This window comes from Cheilinus undulatus, linkage group 12 (assembly GCF_018320785.1).
Source record: "Cheilinus undulatus linkage group 12, ASM1832078v1, whole genome shotgun sequence".
Classification (NCBI taxonomy): Eukaryota; Metazoa; Chordata; class Actinopteri; order Labriformes; family Labridae; genus Cheilinus; species Cheilinus undulatus.
Window position 1 is genome coordinate 15,972,218 of NC_054876.1, and position 17,241 is coordinate 15,989,458.

Consider the following 17,241-nt stretch of genomic DNA (forward strand, 5'->3'; position numbering starts at 1 on the left):
AATCTGATCCAGAGTTCTTCAATCTGCTTTGTCTTTGACAGAATGACACCCAAAATTGGATTCCCCTGGAGTGAAATCAGAAACATTTCCTTCAATGACAAGAAGTTTGTCATTAAGCCGATTGACAAGAAAGCCCCTGTAAGTTAACATTTAAAACAGTCAACCTGTTAACAAGCTTCAAATCATTTGTGTTAAAGTTACTGATCATCTCTAATGTTTCTGTTTTAGGACTTTGTGTTTTATGCTCCAAGACTGCGCATCAACAAACGAATTCTGGCTCTCTGCATGGGAAACCATGAGCTGTACATGCGCCGCCGCAAACCTGACACCATCGAAGTGCAGCAGATGAAGGCTCAGGCTCGGGAGGAGAAGAACATGAAGAAGATGGAGAGGTAAGCTGGAAGAGAATAAGGGAAACAGCCAATGTTGCACAAATAAGATTTTTATTATTGAAATGTTAAGGCTTTATAAAAATGTTTCACTGAACCATTTGGGAAATATATGAGGAAACTTTGGGTACTTTTTATGGGACACAAAAATATGTTTAGGAATTTCCACAGAAATTTCAGGCAATTTCTTTGAAATTTAAGGGAATTTTTTTAGATTTTTGAAAGATTAATTTCCAAGAAATTCAGTACTTTTAGTGTGAATTTTGTTTATGCTTGGCCTTGTCGTTTATCATCAGAATGACTCCAACTTAGCTCTCATAATGACTGACATCATTTCTGACTGACTGAGGACCCCCAACAACATTTAGTCAAAACTGATTCCTCTTCTAAGACAAGGTTGAACTTTTTAACAAACCAGGTCCTGCTGATTCCAACGAGGTGGAAGAAACTTAAAAATGCACTCTAAACAAAAGTTTAGGTTTTAGAAGGTTAAAATATCAAAGGGCAATAAAGAAAATGAATTAAAGCAAATATAAGAACTTAAAACAAATGTTTTAAAATATCCTGGAATTGTGTATCTGCTCAGTACATCTTGCAGTGTCATTAGTGTTTTAAAGTTCATAATTACAGAGACTGATTTGGTCCTGGTGGACACAGATTCACCTGCTTGGTTGAGAGGGACCTATCTGCAGACTGTATGTTTTACCACATATTTTTGACAGCCACAGACAACAGACTGTTCATCTAAGACTCCACATATCTCAGAAAGTGTCATAATATGATGGTACAACATACTATTTCCAGTATTAGATGTATTTATTTTTTCCAAAATTCAGCTTTATTTATAGACAGTTACATTTGTGAATTGTAAATTGCAAACATTACAGACTAAGCAACAACAGTAAGCTTTAGCAACGTGAGGTTTAGCAAACGTAGCTGAAGCAAACTTAACTATGCAGATAACATAGATACGTAGCTTATTCAGCTGCTTTGTAAGCTTAGCTTTAGTTACGTTACTCCTTTATCTATGCAGCTTACACAGCTAACAGAGCTACACCTCCTATGCTTGCTGCGTTAGAGTGTTTTCATGGAAGACAAGTTTTTTCCTGTAAGCAGGCTGTTCATTGGGCTTTATTAAACGTTTTGTAGTCAGGTTTGTAACCTTTAACTTTTGGTATCGTAACCCTTACCTAACCCTAACCCTAAATGGAAGTTAAATACAATTTTATTTCAAAAGTTTTAGCGCGTATTTCCGTTCTGAGATGTACAGCATCTCAGATGAACAGTCTACAGCCAGACTCTCCTGGCTGGGTTAGGGTTATAATCCTAAATGAATAAATAACCCTATAAGTAAATATATAATGTGATGGTAAGAAGTGTCTATTATGTATGGTGGTGTAAACTAGCATATTTTAATATCTGGTGTATGATGTTGAAGATCTTCCTGATTAATACTTGTATGTTTTGTATGGTTTCCATCAGAGCTCTGCTGGAGAACGAGAAGAGGAAAAGAGAACTTGCAGAAAAGGAAAAAGAAAAGATTGAAAGGGAAAAGGAGGAGTTGATGGAGAGACTGAAGCAGATTGAAGAGCAGACAAAGAAGGCCCAGCAAGGTGGGTTCCCTCTCAGTCTTTATCACTGATGCAGTCATAGATATTAGGGGTCTAACTGTATTTCTCCTGATGCACCACTGTTTGGATGTCACAGTCTGTTGAGAAGACGAGACAAAAAAGCAATCACACAGGGGAAACCCGTAAATGCTGGCATTACTGTGGGGCTCAGGATGCAAACTACTATGGAAATGTCCAGGGTTAAACATTTCTGGTTAGAAGTGCATAAACAATGGAGAAAATATTCCATACAAAGATACCCAACCACTTGTTAATATTTATCTTTGGGAAAGATGATCCCAATGGAAAATCTCGATAAACATTTATTTAGAATAATGATTATGGCAGCTAAGAAAAATATCACTAGTCATTGGTTGCACGCTGATTCTCCCACAGTAAACAAATGGGCAGATACAGTCAGTGAAATATAAAAAAAATCACCCACTCACCTTATTTTGTAAATGGATACATTTACAAAGATGTGGTCAAAGCGGGTCTCCTTCATGGAAAAGAAGCAGGTATTTTTTTTTTTAGCATAGCAGATTAACAAAAAGAAAGAATTTCATTCTTATTAATGAATAAATAAAATAATATACCCTCTCTTTCTATGTCTTTTTCCTGCCTTTGTTAAATCTCATCAGAATATCTCCCTGTAAAAGTGTCAAAATAATAAAAATGTTAAGAACAATCACATACTTTATTTCTCTGATTTCATACATCCCTGTTCTACATTATAAACTAAAACCTAACTTGCACCAAACTGTGACCTCAAAGTCTTGGTGCAAACCAAACCATGACCTCTTTTAACTATCTTACCTCCACAAAATGTGGATCTCACATGATACTAACCTGAAGTACTTCTCTGTGTGTGAATGTTTGTGTGTTTTCACAGAATTGGAGGAGCAAACACAGCGGGCTCTGGAACTGGAGCAGGAGAGGAAGCGTGCTCAGGAGGAGGCTGAACGCTTGGAGACTGATCTGAGGGGTGCTGAAGAAGCCAAGATGGCGCTGCTGCAGCAGTCTGAGAGCCAGCTGAAGAACCAAGAACACCTGGTCTGTCTTCATCAATAATTAGTCTAATTATGGGCAAAAAGGGTTATGATCTGACACTTCAAATATCACAATATGTTTGTCCTTTCAGGCCACAGAGTTGGCTGATCTGACCTCTAAGATCTCCCTTCTGGAGGATGCCAAGAAGAAGAAGGAAGAGGAGGCTGTGCAGTGGCAGCAGAAGGTATCATGTGGCTTACTGTTTTTCAGTCTTCATGTGATTGCAGTGACAGCTGTAGTTGATAAAAATAAGGCTGCAAATGAGCAACCTGTGCCATGCTCAAGATTACAGCTGATGTAAGAGTTTTTTCTGCCTTTTTACCTTGAAAATATTCACAAATTTATTCACCCTGACTGTTAATTTTGCTATGTGAAAATGAAGTGCATCCATTGCAGCTCTAATCATTTCTTAAAAACTCAAATAACTTTATTATTTTAATCTTTTTCCTCTAACTATGTCAGTCTGCAAAATGTCAACATAGCATTAGACAGACCCAGAGGTTGAGAGATGTTCCTAGGCAACTAATTTCCTAATTGGTCAAATGTAACTTTAATTTCATACTAACTGTTAAGACTAAATGTTAGAAAACACTTCAACACTCAATCATAAATGAGTGTGATTTATGCAATTTTTTGCAGGTAAACTGTGGTTTGCAGAGTAAGTCTGACAAAAGCAGTGTTAGCACTGCCCGTCTGTGGTCTTCCCTGAAGGTTTTACATCTCCATTTCTGTGCTAATCGTGGTCATGCATTCTTCTGGTTGATATGTCAGTCAAACCTGATACAGCGTGCGCTGTTCTTTATCTCAGTTTTATAGATCAAAATGCAACCAAACTGCTCTGCTTCTATAAAATGCTATCTGAAAACTGTGCTTGTTTGCATGTGATAAATAAAAATAAGAATAAAATGTCCAGGGGGGTGATAGTTTTTATAGGCACTGTACATTCCTATCGACATCTTCCTGTTTGGGTTGATCTAGTCTGTGCATGTTGATGGGTGGTCAAAGTAGGCCCAGCTGAAAATAGATTATGTACGCATCTCAAGCAGTGTAGAGTGGAGTGACATACGCTGGTGAGGAACTGAAGCGCATGCTCTGGAATTACATAGTGTGTGGTGTGGATAGGACACTACACAGGCTGACCTTGTTTAATTTGTGGTCAAGTAATTTGAGTTGTCACTAGCACGTATGATGATGTTTGAGTGTTCAGTTGTCTAAACATATGATCACCTCAAGATAAATCTGCTTTAGTCATAGATAACTTCTGTAATAATAACTCACTGTGTGCATTTTTGGCACTGGCACCTTTTTCTCTTTTCCCTGGAAAAATAAAGCATTTTCCAATAATGTTGTATGTCTGTAACGGAGTTGTTCTGTCTTTATACAAAATGGGTTATGATCATCTATACAGGAATTCAGAAAAAGCCTAGTTTGGTTTTGGAAAGTGGATGTCGTCACCAAGCATAATATCTGCTGCTGATCACAATGCTGCTTCGGTGTGACACAGCAAGGACACACATTCCTGAGGTCCTGTTGTTGTGTGTTTTTTGGGGGGAGGGGTTACTGCTCACAGCTCGCCTCATGTCTTTTTTGGGCAAAACAATGTGTGCCAGTGCAGCCCGGTCACTTTTGAGGGGGCGGGGGTGAGTCATGCTGCTAGTGGCGGGACGGTTTTCTTTGTGGGAGGGAAATCCTGTTTAATTCTTAGGCTAAGTAATGGTTTCCATGCTGAACATTTTTGGCAGACGTTCTGATGAAATTCCTATCCTGGTCATGATCAGCTCTTTTCTCTGGACTCTCATAGCACAAGACCTCTGGTTCATGCTTTATGAAGTTTACTACAGAAATGTCTTTGGATTTTTTTCTCCCATTTCCCCTGTACTGAATGACCAAGGTGGATTGTTAATCTTATCTTAACTTACTATTTATGTATTAAAATTCTGACACACTGCAACAATGATCCAGTAAATCTTCCACTGACTGATTACTCACCTCTAGCACCACCGTGAGGTTGACCTTTTGACTTGTAGGCATGTGTATTCACAGCTGTTGATGGATGAGAGATTGATTCAGTCATCAGTTTTCTTTCTGGATGAATGATAAACGTGAGCTGTTGAGTTTTTAATCTACCTGAATAATGAAGTCAGAATTTCAGTTTGTGCTCGAAACTTGTTTGTTTCAATAACCCTGGAAAAAAGTTCTGATATGCCTTAACATTATTTTATTTAAGTGCTAAAATGCCAAAATTTCCACGCTAACTTGCTAAATTAAGGTGCTCAACAATATTATTAATGACTATGTTACACAACCGTGTTGGCACTATATTTATGAGCTAAGTGAGCATGGCTACAGAGTTGCATTGAGCAAGTGGAACAATAATACTAAACTATGTCTGTTAATTATGTAGAAAAAAACACGTAATCATTACATCCCTGTTTAAATCTGCCATAAAACATTAAAATATAAGCTTTTTCATATTGTTTGAAAGTAGTATATAGTCTTTTCTCTCTTTTCTTTTTGCAGGGAATAACAAATATGCTGTTATTGTTCTTTTACAACTTTTCTTATGCAGTATTGCTAAATGCATTTGGAAAATGATTAGAAATGTTTGGAAATACACTGAAAAAGTATCTTAAATTGGCTTTGGTTCAATAAATTAAGCATTACTATTATCATTTGAGTCTGAACATATACAGTGTATTTAGAAAGTTCTCCCTTCACTTTTTTCAATTGTGTTATGTGGCCTTCTGATGCTCCAATAGAAAAAAATAATTTTATGCTCATTAATCTACACTCATTACCCCATCATGGCAAAGTGAAAACAGAATTTTAGACATTTTTGCAAATTGATTAAAAATGAAAAAAACTGAAGGATCATATTGACATAATTATTCAGACCCTATGCAAAAAGACTTAAAATTTCACTTAGGTTCCTCCCGTTTCTCTAGGACCCACCACCTACTATAATGAGAAGTAGGGACCCAAATTTCTGTTGTTTATGAAATTAATTCAACAAAAATGCTGAAATTTGGACCTTGGAAGGAACACAACAAAAGGCTGAACAAAGAGACTGGCTAACACTTTAGGAGGACATCTATGCAATCATTTCATTTCACTATGTTTTACTATATAACACATTTTGGTTGTGTTTTTTTTTTAATGGTGACAAGACATTTACAAGTTATCATAAAACTTTCTTAAAATATTTCCATCCAAGATAACAGGATAAAAATGTGAAAATCTCAAGAAAACAATCGGAATTTAATAATTTTCCTGCAAAATAAAGTATATTGATAGATCTCTGCCTAGGGCTTCAATATCATAAATATTTTTTTTCTTTTTTTTTTTTTTCCTGAAACCAGTTCATGACCCACTGAAAACAGCCCTTCGACCAACTTTTGGGTCCCAACCTGCCAGTTGAGAACCACTGCTCTAGAAAGTCTCACAGCTGACAATGCATACCTGAGCAAGCCCTTTGAATATACAGTCCCCACATTGAGTTTTCTGTGTCTCTTTAGGCTACTACGGTGCAGGAGGACCTGGAGAAGACCAAAGAAGAGCTTAAAAACAAAGTGATGGCAGCTCACGTTCAGGAGCCTCTCAATGCAGAAAACGAGCATGACGAGAATGATGAGAGCAGCGCCGAGGCCAGTGCCGAGTTCACAGCTGCTGCCACGTACAAGGACCGCAGCGAGGAGGAGCGCATGACTGAGGCTGAGAAGAACGAACGTCTGCAGAAACATCTACTCGTACGTTTATACTCATGCATTCAAACCACTTTAAATGTGAACAGTTTAAACTGAAAAAGTAGGTCAGATAGAATCAGACGGGTTTCTTTTTAAGGAAATTTAAAACATATAAAAACAGCTGCGAATCATGATTTAGAGCCTCTGAATTCATACCAACATGGAGCTGTGATATTAGTGTCTAATTGTTATGACTTTGCTTCCAGGCTTTGAGCTCAGAGTTGGCCAACGCTCGGGACGAGACCAAGAAGACGGTGAATGACATCATCCACGCAGAGAATATGAAGGCAGGGCGAGACAAGTACAAGACCCTGAGACAGATCCGGTCAGGAAACACCAAACAGCGCATCGACGAGTTTGAGTGTATGTGATGTTTGTGCTCGACAATGCAAGAGCCCACACGGCTGGGCCAGTCTGCCTGGACTGCAGTCCTGCCTCACTCGAGCTGTCTCCTCTCTGCCCAAATAAATCAGATCGGATACACGATGCGGTTACACAAGCACAGCACAATGTACAAATATGGATCTGGAAAACTCCATTTGTTATCATTCCTAACTTTGAATTTAGGCAAGTCACTGGTTGAAAAGGGACATACTGTATTTTATTAGAACATTCCTCATGAGGGGTTAATGTAGCATATTAGCAGTGGACTCATGCCTCACTTCATGACACATTGAGTAAGCATTTTTAATTTCTTTGTTTTTTGTTACAATTCTGTAAAAAGAAAAAAGGCTGAGAGACCAATCTAAACTTCAGCTTGCCTGTAGACACATTTCTGCTGTAAACATTTAACGGTTCTTTACAGCAAGCTGCTTTTTTTTAGACCAATTTTCTCCCATGATCCATTGCCTGTAGGTTTAGATTCAAATGCACTGTTGTCTAGTCTACATATCGAATCATTCTGAAGTGCCTGTGTGGAGCAAAAATTGAGCAGTATTATTTTATGTGAGTTTAAACTTTTTTACTTGAGTGTATTTCAAATCAGGCAACTGTTACAAATCACACAGTATTAATACCCCACTTACAAATACATTTCTAATTGATGTATTTTCCCTTCTGAACACCTGCAATACTGTTTGCAACCACATGGCTTTTTGTTTTAAATCTGCATTTTTGCTAAGATGCTGAGTTATAGAAAGAATATACAGCCTAATCAATGGCAAGTTGTTTCTTCTGTACAATTAGAAGTATTTGAATCTGAAAGGTATAACTTGTAGCCACATTTAGGCTCCCTGTAGTTCTCAAAAGATAGCTGTGTTGACATTATGATGAGACAGATACAAATATGGTGTCTAAAAAAGCTTTTATCGAATCAAATACATGGAATAATTAGTAAATAACTTCATGCACAAAACATTTAAATTTATGAATCCGCTCGTTCTTCTGTCCAAACAGCCCACTACTGTTGAAATTAAAAGTTGGGACTATCTTTTAAAATGTTGTCTAAATCAACCGTCAGATTAATTCAACATTAAGAGACCATTACATTTTTTTTCTACTTTCAAAAGATGCACTGGAAAACATATCTCTCCTTTACAAGATGAGTCAATGAAGGTTGCTGCCCAATATGGGCACCTTTTCCAGTGCATGCATTTCTTTCTATACAGTATTTAATAATGTGTGTGTATTTTGTAATTTGGTTTATCAGTTGTAATGAAATCATGTAAGGTGAAAAAGAAGACACCACTGAGGATATTTTTGTACTATGAAATGTAATTGTTAAAGTTAAAAACAGAAGCTTGTGCTCTGAAAGAAGAGCATTTTCATATGAAGTAATTTGAGCAACTCGCTGCTGTGATTTTGAATTAAGGAAGAAATTAAAAAAAGACATTTGTTAACCACAAAGACAGCTGAAAATGAACTACTTCCCGCTAACATTTTTAAATCAAACATGAATGTTTTTTTTTTTTTCATTCAAAATCAGTCAAGGCGAAAAAATATTTAAATATTTTTAGGTTGAAAATAAGTATTTTGACAAGAAAGCTATTTTTGATTTATCTCATGACATGATCTGGAAGAAGACATTTTTAAACAGTGTCTTTGCCTGTTGCTGCATTAAGTTGTGTATCTGCCACAGAAGATGAAACATTTTGCTTTTTTGGATGCCTTTTCATGCCTTCAACTGTAACTTTTAGTGCTGCACTGTTTGTTCTACCCAAAGTGCCATTCGTTGACAGCCTTCATTTTAAGAATCAAATGTCCTTTGAAGTTGAGTCTTCATGTGTGGAAAAGAAATGTGTTAAAAGATGCTACTCAATATTTTTTGTCTTGAATCCAAAAGGACTGAAACATAATTGATGCTGTAAATTGACAAGACAGTGCCTTTGCCAGGTTTTCATCAGATTTTGCTGCTTCAAGTCTTCCTTTTACCAATGAATAAAAGTCCATCTTAAACATTCTTTTCTTTCTGAGCTTTTTCATCATTCTGCAACCGTTAGAACATGCAACAAGTGAACAGTTTCTACCACTTCTGCAGTAACTTAAATACAACAAATGTTTGCTTTTATTCAGGAAATGTATACATTTCTATTGCTAGATATTAACATAAAAGTACAACAACTTTATATTTTAAAGCAGGTCCTTTTTCAGTCCAAGCTACTATCACAACTGCTTGTTCTGCTTGGTGCAGTTTCACTTTGAACCACATGATGGCAGTTCATCCTCAGTCTGCTATGGAAACAAGTCTGTGTATGTAAACATCAATGAATATTTGATTATTTAGAATTATTAAACTGAATTAATGAAGAACTTATGTGCACATACTAATCTCATTACAACGAAGAGGCTTATAGCCAAGACAACATGACTTCATGGGATGATAAAATCATACAGTAGCTGTTAATTAATTCGTGCTATTTACATTATTTTCCAGCAAACATTTCATACAGACTGGGTAACTGCTGGGCAAAACAGGCAAACTGATTGATTTACAATTAGAAAGCTGACTGCAGCTCCATACTTCTGTCTTTTCTACTTGTACACTTGCTTTTGCAATAGGAACATTAGTTAATTCTTCATCAACAACTTGATGGAAATCAACTGCATCTTTCTCAACTCCAAAGAGAGGTGGTGTTTTTTCATCTCATACTTCCCCTATGCTTGTGGTGTTGGTGGCCTGAACAGGGTGTTGAAATAAGTTCACGGTCTGAGCTGTCACTTAGAGATAAGATGCCATTAGTTTTCTGTCAACTAAATTGAAATTATACACCACAGTGTTTCAGAGAACAAGCCACAGGCCTAAAGCGTCAAACGTGCAGTCTAATAACTGGAATTGTCATTCCAATCCCAGGGTTACGTTCTTAGCGAATGCAAAGGTTGTCCAGTACTCCAGTAAATAGGACGGCCATAGATATGAAGTCACAACAGCACAAAGAAAAACTTGTCTGCTCAGTGCATGAAGATGGGCATGAAGATGGGGGAGACGGTGAGTCATCTGTGATCAGACTATAAAACCTGTACATCAACATGGACAGTCATCTGATAGAAACCTGATTCTGCACTAGGAGGTCACCAAGGTGAAACAGAGCTGTGCCGCCCTGCAGGTGCTGATTCTCAGTTAGACATGTCAATATTTATCAGATATTATCATCCTGGTTTATCAGAAGCATTTTTTTTGGCTCTACATAGAAATACTGGCTTATTTTCTTTTGTTTTATGTTATTTGAATCTTCTGACAATAGTTTATAGAAGTTAGAAAAGGAAGGAAGTGAGTTTTTTTTTTTTTTTTTTTTGCGACACTCACCTCTCAGCGTTAAGGTGTGCCTGGGAACATGTCGTACATCAAAAATATGAGATAAGGCCGTGTTGCGTAACCGGTTATAAACCTGGAGTCTGTCTTATATTTATGTCAGTTAAGTGATGGTTGATGCCGGTCCATAGGCTCCTTAGACTGGCGGAGCTGTACTCCCTGCTCAGATAATATGACCGCCTCAGGTTGCTATGGTTACTCCTATCATCTAGTGGCTGCTGCGCATTAATTTGGAACAGTTTAATGACTTTTTGACCAGAACTACTTGTGAAGTTCAAAGGGTGGCCATATATCAGAAGTTAATGGACACCAATGGAATTTCCAGAGCCAATCAGAATCGAGTATTCACCAAGAAGGTGGTATAATATACTAAACTACTGTTCTATACTATACTATACTATACTATATCATACTATACTTTTTTCAGTACTATACTGTACTATTCTGTACAATATTATGTTGTACTTATGATACAATACTATGCTAGATTATACCATACTCTACTGATCAAATTTAAAATGTCTTATGCTATATTGTTCCATACTATACTATACTATACTATACTATACTATACTATACTATAATGTACTAAACTATACTATACTATGTTATATTATATTATATAATACTGTACTATTCTATAGGCTACTATACAGTACTGTTCCATACTACTCTGTACTTTAAGAGGTCATTTACAACAACTAAAGGATAATAAAGAATATTTTTATAATTAAATTATATTTTAATGATCATAAATTACTTTATTACATGTTGTTAATCAGTTATGTTTTAAGTCTCATGAGTAACAAAACACTACCTGTTTTGTCCGATACGGAAATGGTGTCACGGTCTAACTGGTGTTGGATTAACTAGTGACACTCCATTTAACATTCTACTACTGTTTGCTTTCCATTTTAAGAACTTAGAAGTGTCTTCAACATTAATGCTACTAGGAAAGAGTTTGCTGAAGACTGAAGTGACTTTGCAGATGCCCGATCAAAACAAAACAAATGATGATGGCTCATTATTTTTGAACCCACAAACACTTTTTTGTCTCTCAAAGCAAGGCATTTGCATTGAAATTCTAAATTAGGGAAATAAAGATATTACAGTGAATATCTGACACTCATGTCAAGGTTTGGGTGGGTTCCAAGAAGAGTTTTGGGTCTCAAATTGGGCTGTGTACTGATGTTTGGGAAAGACTGCATTTACACACATCTTATGATTACTGAATGAGAGATATAGAGCTTTTAAAAAGTAAAAACCTGCCTCATTGATTGGTTAAAGATGGGAGATTTGCAAGAATAACATCAGTTTTCTATAACTTTTTTTTTCATTCTTTTATTTATTTTTTGTCTTTATACATTGTATGTATCACATGTATTTGTACGTATGTACTTACATATGTACGTGTGGATGTATAGGTACATATAAGCCACCTTGTTATCTTTATATGAGTCATCTGAGTTGTTGACCAAAATGTGACAATGTTTATTAAAAATGTAATAAAATACAAATTATAAAACAAAAAGAATAACATCAGTATAGTTACAGCTCTAGGGTGCATTTTGTTTTACATTGATTTGGAGGCTGTGCAGTTCATTCATTAGTTACTTTGTGTACTACATTAAAGACCGTAGCTCTGGTTGAAGATGCTTTCCAAGATTAAGATATCACCTTCCTTTAACTATCTGGGTCCATTGCAAGAAGCCCTTATCTATCTCTTTCCCTGTGACCTTGATGCTTTTCCTCTTCAACTCTTTTCAAACACGTGGTTGGGCTATTTTTTTATACCGCAACAGCATCCACAAGAACAACGAATAACTCCGTAATCTTATATTAACAATTTATGTACAGTATATCAAACGTCAAGTCAATTTCAGGAAGCTCAATACACAGTACAGTTGTAGCTATCTAAAGGGAAGTCTGATGACTGATACATGGTGCATTAGTCCAGAGTAACTTGAGGAAGTTACACAGCAACATTGCTTGGTACATTTTGACTGTTGCAACAATGGTGGGTTTCGTTGAAAAAACAGAAGAACAATAGTGAGAGACATATCTTTTATGGGGTCATTTTGGGGGAGTTTTAAACTCCAAACAGTGAAAAATCAATGCAGGGATGGGGATACATGTGAGCTGGCATGTGGAGAAAGTGGAGATCATTTTATTTGAAGCATATAACAGAGGATAGACCAGCCCTCAGTGGTGTAGACTAAACACTGGTGCTTGCCCTTGAAAAAAGGAAGAGGCAGGAGGACTTTGGGAGGATATTCAATAATTTAAAAACCAAAATTAGGTGCTATATAAAGCATGTGCATCATAATGGAACAATAAAAAAGGCCATGCTATTTTGGACTATATCTGCTCTTTAGTGTAAATTTAACCACAAAACACTCTTCTGTGTGATCTAATTTATGTTTAAATGTCAAGCCAGAGGTCAGTGCTTCCTGTATTTTGGTATTGATAAGCTCTTTACATTCTTTTCTGTAAGCCTGTCTGCAACACAACTGTAAAAGTGCATGAATGCCACAAAAGCCAAGCGTAACTGTCAGATATGTCTCAGCAAACTTTTATCTCAAAAGCGTGAGCCACGGATGCCTTAAACAGCGTTTCACAACCATGACATGTTGACACTTTATTTCCACACATTTCCTGAGAGCAAGCTTCGCAGTTATCTTCCTTGTTTTGACTTCCTCTTTGCAGGGTAGAAGCTTAATGGTCAAACCAACTGTCTTGTTCGAAGAGTCATCATTGGGAACTCTCGTGACAGATGGAGGAGCATTAAACCGGGTCTCATCTGCCTTGACTTGGAAAAGAACTAAACACTAGGGTAACATCTTATTGTTGAATTGTTGCTAATGCTGTCTTCTTAAATGTATGCATGTTGTGAAGTTTTTGGTCATTTGTGATTGAACTGGTGGAAGTGTTTTGTTCATTGAATCCACAGGACATCTTTGATTTGGTGAGATCAGGCCCCCCACTTAGTGTATTTGACAAGCTGAGTTTGACACTCTGTATCCGTGAGTGTCAGTTTGTCAAATACCCCAAGTGAGGTGTCACTTCTCTACGTAGTGAACCAACTCTGGCTCACTCTGCAGGACAAGCACCCAACTCTGCAGGGAGATCCACAAACACAAGAGCTGCAGGCTTCAGGCGCTTTGAGGACGAGGCATACTGTGGTCAGTGTGGTAAATGTGACGGCATTAATGTCTGTTTAACTGTGCAAGTTCAGGTTTGTCTCTGTTTTTATGCCACCTATGTAAAAAGCAAGGTCTTTGCTGATTATCTCCTTTGTGCATCTAAGTCGGTGTAAGTTGTTACAACATTTATTCTGTGCTGAATCTAAATAATCTGCTTCTGCAGCGTGCAGCGTACATTCTCCATGACAGAAGTATAGGACATTAAAGGAGTCTTGTTGCCAATGTTTGTCTTTACTTTTGTACTTCACAGAGATGTCAGTATTAATTTCAGCCATCTAAAAATGACTCAGAGAAGTTTCAAAGCTTTATAGAGATGTTTCACAGCTGACAGAGAAAACCTGAAACTTCAGGTATCTTTACCATAACTTCTATCTTAAGAGTTATAAGAAAGTTGCTGCACATCACAGCCAATCTCAACATACTTTTAAAGTAATAATGCAAAAAAAAAAGAGTTCAAAGTAAGTCTTAGGATGCACCAGTCCTAATACCAGTATTAATATCAATGCTGGTACAAGACTCGAAGTTCTAATTCCTTCTCTTTAAACATTGTTGATACTATATTCCTGTTTTCCTACTTTTAACACCCAGGTCTGAATAAACATCTGCACTGTGCTTTTGGTTGTATGATCAGGTTTTAGGAGGCTATAAACCAGCTCTAAATAGTCTTTCTCAAAATGGTCTGTTTTAGTGTGTGTGTCTCTTAAAATGAGTGCAGCTGTGTGCTTTCATGGATGAGGGTGGAAGAATACTGTTAGGTATTATTATACCAGCATCACAATGTGACATCAAAAAGGACACAGATTCTGTTCAGACTGTCAGATTTTGTGTTTTCAGACATGGATGGACCACAACACACTGAAAAAAGTGAAAAGTCAGTTTCTGCTTAATTATGTTGATAATGTTTTCATTTTAACCAATGGTCTTTATGTCATGTGACCCTATGACATCACACCAATTGCTCCCTGTCATGTTTTGCTGTCCGACATTACTTCACTGCAACACACAATGAATGAAGAAACCTGTGTGAGCTTAAGAAATCTAGTCTATACCAAGGTAAGCATTCAAAATGGTTACAATGTCATTTAGCAGACACTTTAATCCAAAGTGACGCATAGCTGACAGCTACATAGAAATCCCAGGAGTTAAGGACATAGCCCAAGGGCCCAAACCTTGTCTATAAATGTTTATTTAACTCAAACTACCTTCTTGCAATTTGTTGACTTGAGTTGAAATCATGCATTTCAATTGCTTGTTACCAATTGAAATATCTTGTATGTATAATATTTATATATATATATATATATATATATATATATATATATATATATATATATATATATATAATATGATATAATATCTTGAGTTGTTTTGAAATTTTATTTTTAGTGTAAAATGTATATCTGCATACATGCTGCAGGGGGCAGTAGGGAGACGTCCCTATCGCTGCCCCACCACCCGGAGATGTTCTGGGCTTACAGTGGCAAAAACCTGGACTTTAAGTAATAAAATTACAGGTAAATTTCCCATGTATTTTTATAACATTAGTTCAGGGTAAAATACTACATCACAGTTATGCTGAAAACCTTGTTGAGAGAGTTTGAAATAATTAAGTAACTTGGTCATATTTTGTTGAATCAGTTGTGCATAAAGATGTGTTAAGAAGTGTTATTTTGGATTGCTAAACTTAAGTTGATCTTTCACATAAACTTTCTTTGTTAATTTAAATGCACATTTAAGAAGTTTTTTTCTTCCCTAAGTGGGAAGCAAACCAGACATCTTGTTGTGAAGTAACAGCATTAACCCCTGTGTCACTGTGTGCTCCATATACCACTGGTTGTCTGTAACTGTCTTATTTGACTGTGCTGCTGTCTATCTTGTCCAGGACGCTTGTGAATAAAAGATTTTCCTCCTGGTTAAACAAAGGCTGAATTAAAAAAAAAACACAAATAAAGTAAATTAAATGTATTTCTGCTTATTTTTGTCTCATAATAATCTCAAGGAAGACTTCTACATGATTACTAAAACTTTATTGTTCTTTCCAATCAAACATGAACACTGACTTCAAAACATTATATATACTATGTGGTATATAGTGGTTTCACTGCATTGCATCAGCCCAGATTTTACCTGTGCTATTGCACATGTGCACAGACTCTTTCAGCAAAAGTTAGAGCAAACCCATCTGATCACAGAGTTTCACTGAATTGTTTTAATTGAGTTTATACAAAGCACATTTGTGTTGGAATTAGTCATTATTATTAAATAACATTCAATTTGATATAATTTAGTTACACTTTCCCCAAAATAAAGATTAATTATTATTCAGGCCCAGAGTCATTTTTTAAGTGTAACTTGAGTTAAATAAAGATTTATAAACAAGGTTTGGGCCCTTGGGCTACATCTTTAATTCCTTGAACACCTGTGTAGCTTTCAGATGTATGGTGTTTTGGATAAAAGTGTCTGCTAAATGACACTGTAACATTCATGGATGGCTTTAATGTGGACATCTTCATCAAGAAATAAAAATGTACTTTATTGTTTTTTTCTGTTTTGATATGAAACAGTACAGTTGAAAATTCATGGACAATTATATTTTAGCATTAAATATATCATTTTGGTTAAAGAGCATCTACATACTGTTGTGTTAACTATTAAAGAAACATAATGAAATGAGGTTGGTAATTACCAATGCTGTAAATTTAGGGCAGCTGTGGCATAAACCTTGCATGTGTGGTTTCTCTCCAGATACCCTGGCTTCCTCCAAACACCAAAGACATGATGGGCTCTAGCCCCCTGTGACCTGGAACAGGATAAGCGGTGTAGAAAATGGATGAATGGATGGAAAAATTGAGGATTTTATTTATTTTAGTCCAAAGTAAAGACCTAAATTCAATGTAATTATTGAAAATAGTTTTCTTAAGTGAAAAACATTAGCTTGAAAGAATGTAAAGATGGTCTTTATAATAACGCATACATTTACTTGGTGTCAATGTAAATTTTTATCTTGGGGTGAAGAAATATATATGACATCAAGATTTACATTTAACAAGATCAACACTTTTTGTTTGAGCAAAACTAAAAGTATTTTCAAATTAGAGTCATTTTCAAAGTTTATCATATTTTTTGGGTTGGTATACTCCAGATACCAAACTATGTGTACAAAAATACTAAAACCTGTGTTTTGCATCATATTTTCCCTATCAGTTTTTGACCAGGTAAGTGAAATAGCAGCCATCGTTGCAATATAAGTGAGGATGAAAAAATCACACTGCAAGGCCAAAAACGTGACAGTTAAGTTGTGTTAACTTAAAAATCTAAAATAGAAATTTCTAACATTGCTTTTTTTTTCTTTTTTTATAAGAATACCTTTGGCCATTAGACACTATTGCACCATGAGTGAAGTTACTCACTCAGTTAGAGATGTCATGCCTGGGGATCAACCATAACACACAATGGCATCATTGGCATCAGTGAACCACTATTCCAGTCTAATATCTC

The 17,241-nt window shown here is 36.2% G+C and overlaps 1 protein-coding gene across 1 annotated transcript in view; it reads left to right on the plus strand.

Annotated features, from left to right (window-relative positions):
- Positions 1-9,191, plus strand: part of LOC121518634 (moesin-like) — a 29,987-nt gene extending 20,796 nt beyond the window's left edge. The window contains exons 7-13 of the mRNA XM_041801078.1: positions 42-138; positions 229-392; positions 1,872-2,002; positions 2,892-3,052; positions 3,141-3,233; positions 6,565-6,795; positions 6,999-9,191. Coding sequence (XP_041657012.1) covers positions 42-138; positions 229-392; positions 1,872-2,002; positions 2,892-3,052; positions 3,141-3,233; positions 6,565-6,795; positions 6,999-7,163 — 1,042 coding nt within the window. The 3' untranslated portion in view covers positions 7,164-9,191. The remainder of the gene's footprint in view (positions 1-41; positions 139-228; positions 393-1,871; positions 2,003-2,891; positions 3,053-3,140; positions 3,234-6,564; positions 6,796-6,998) is intronic.
- The last annotated feature ends 8,050 nt before the right edge of the window (positions 9,192-17,241 follow it).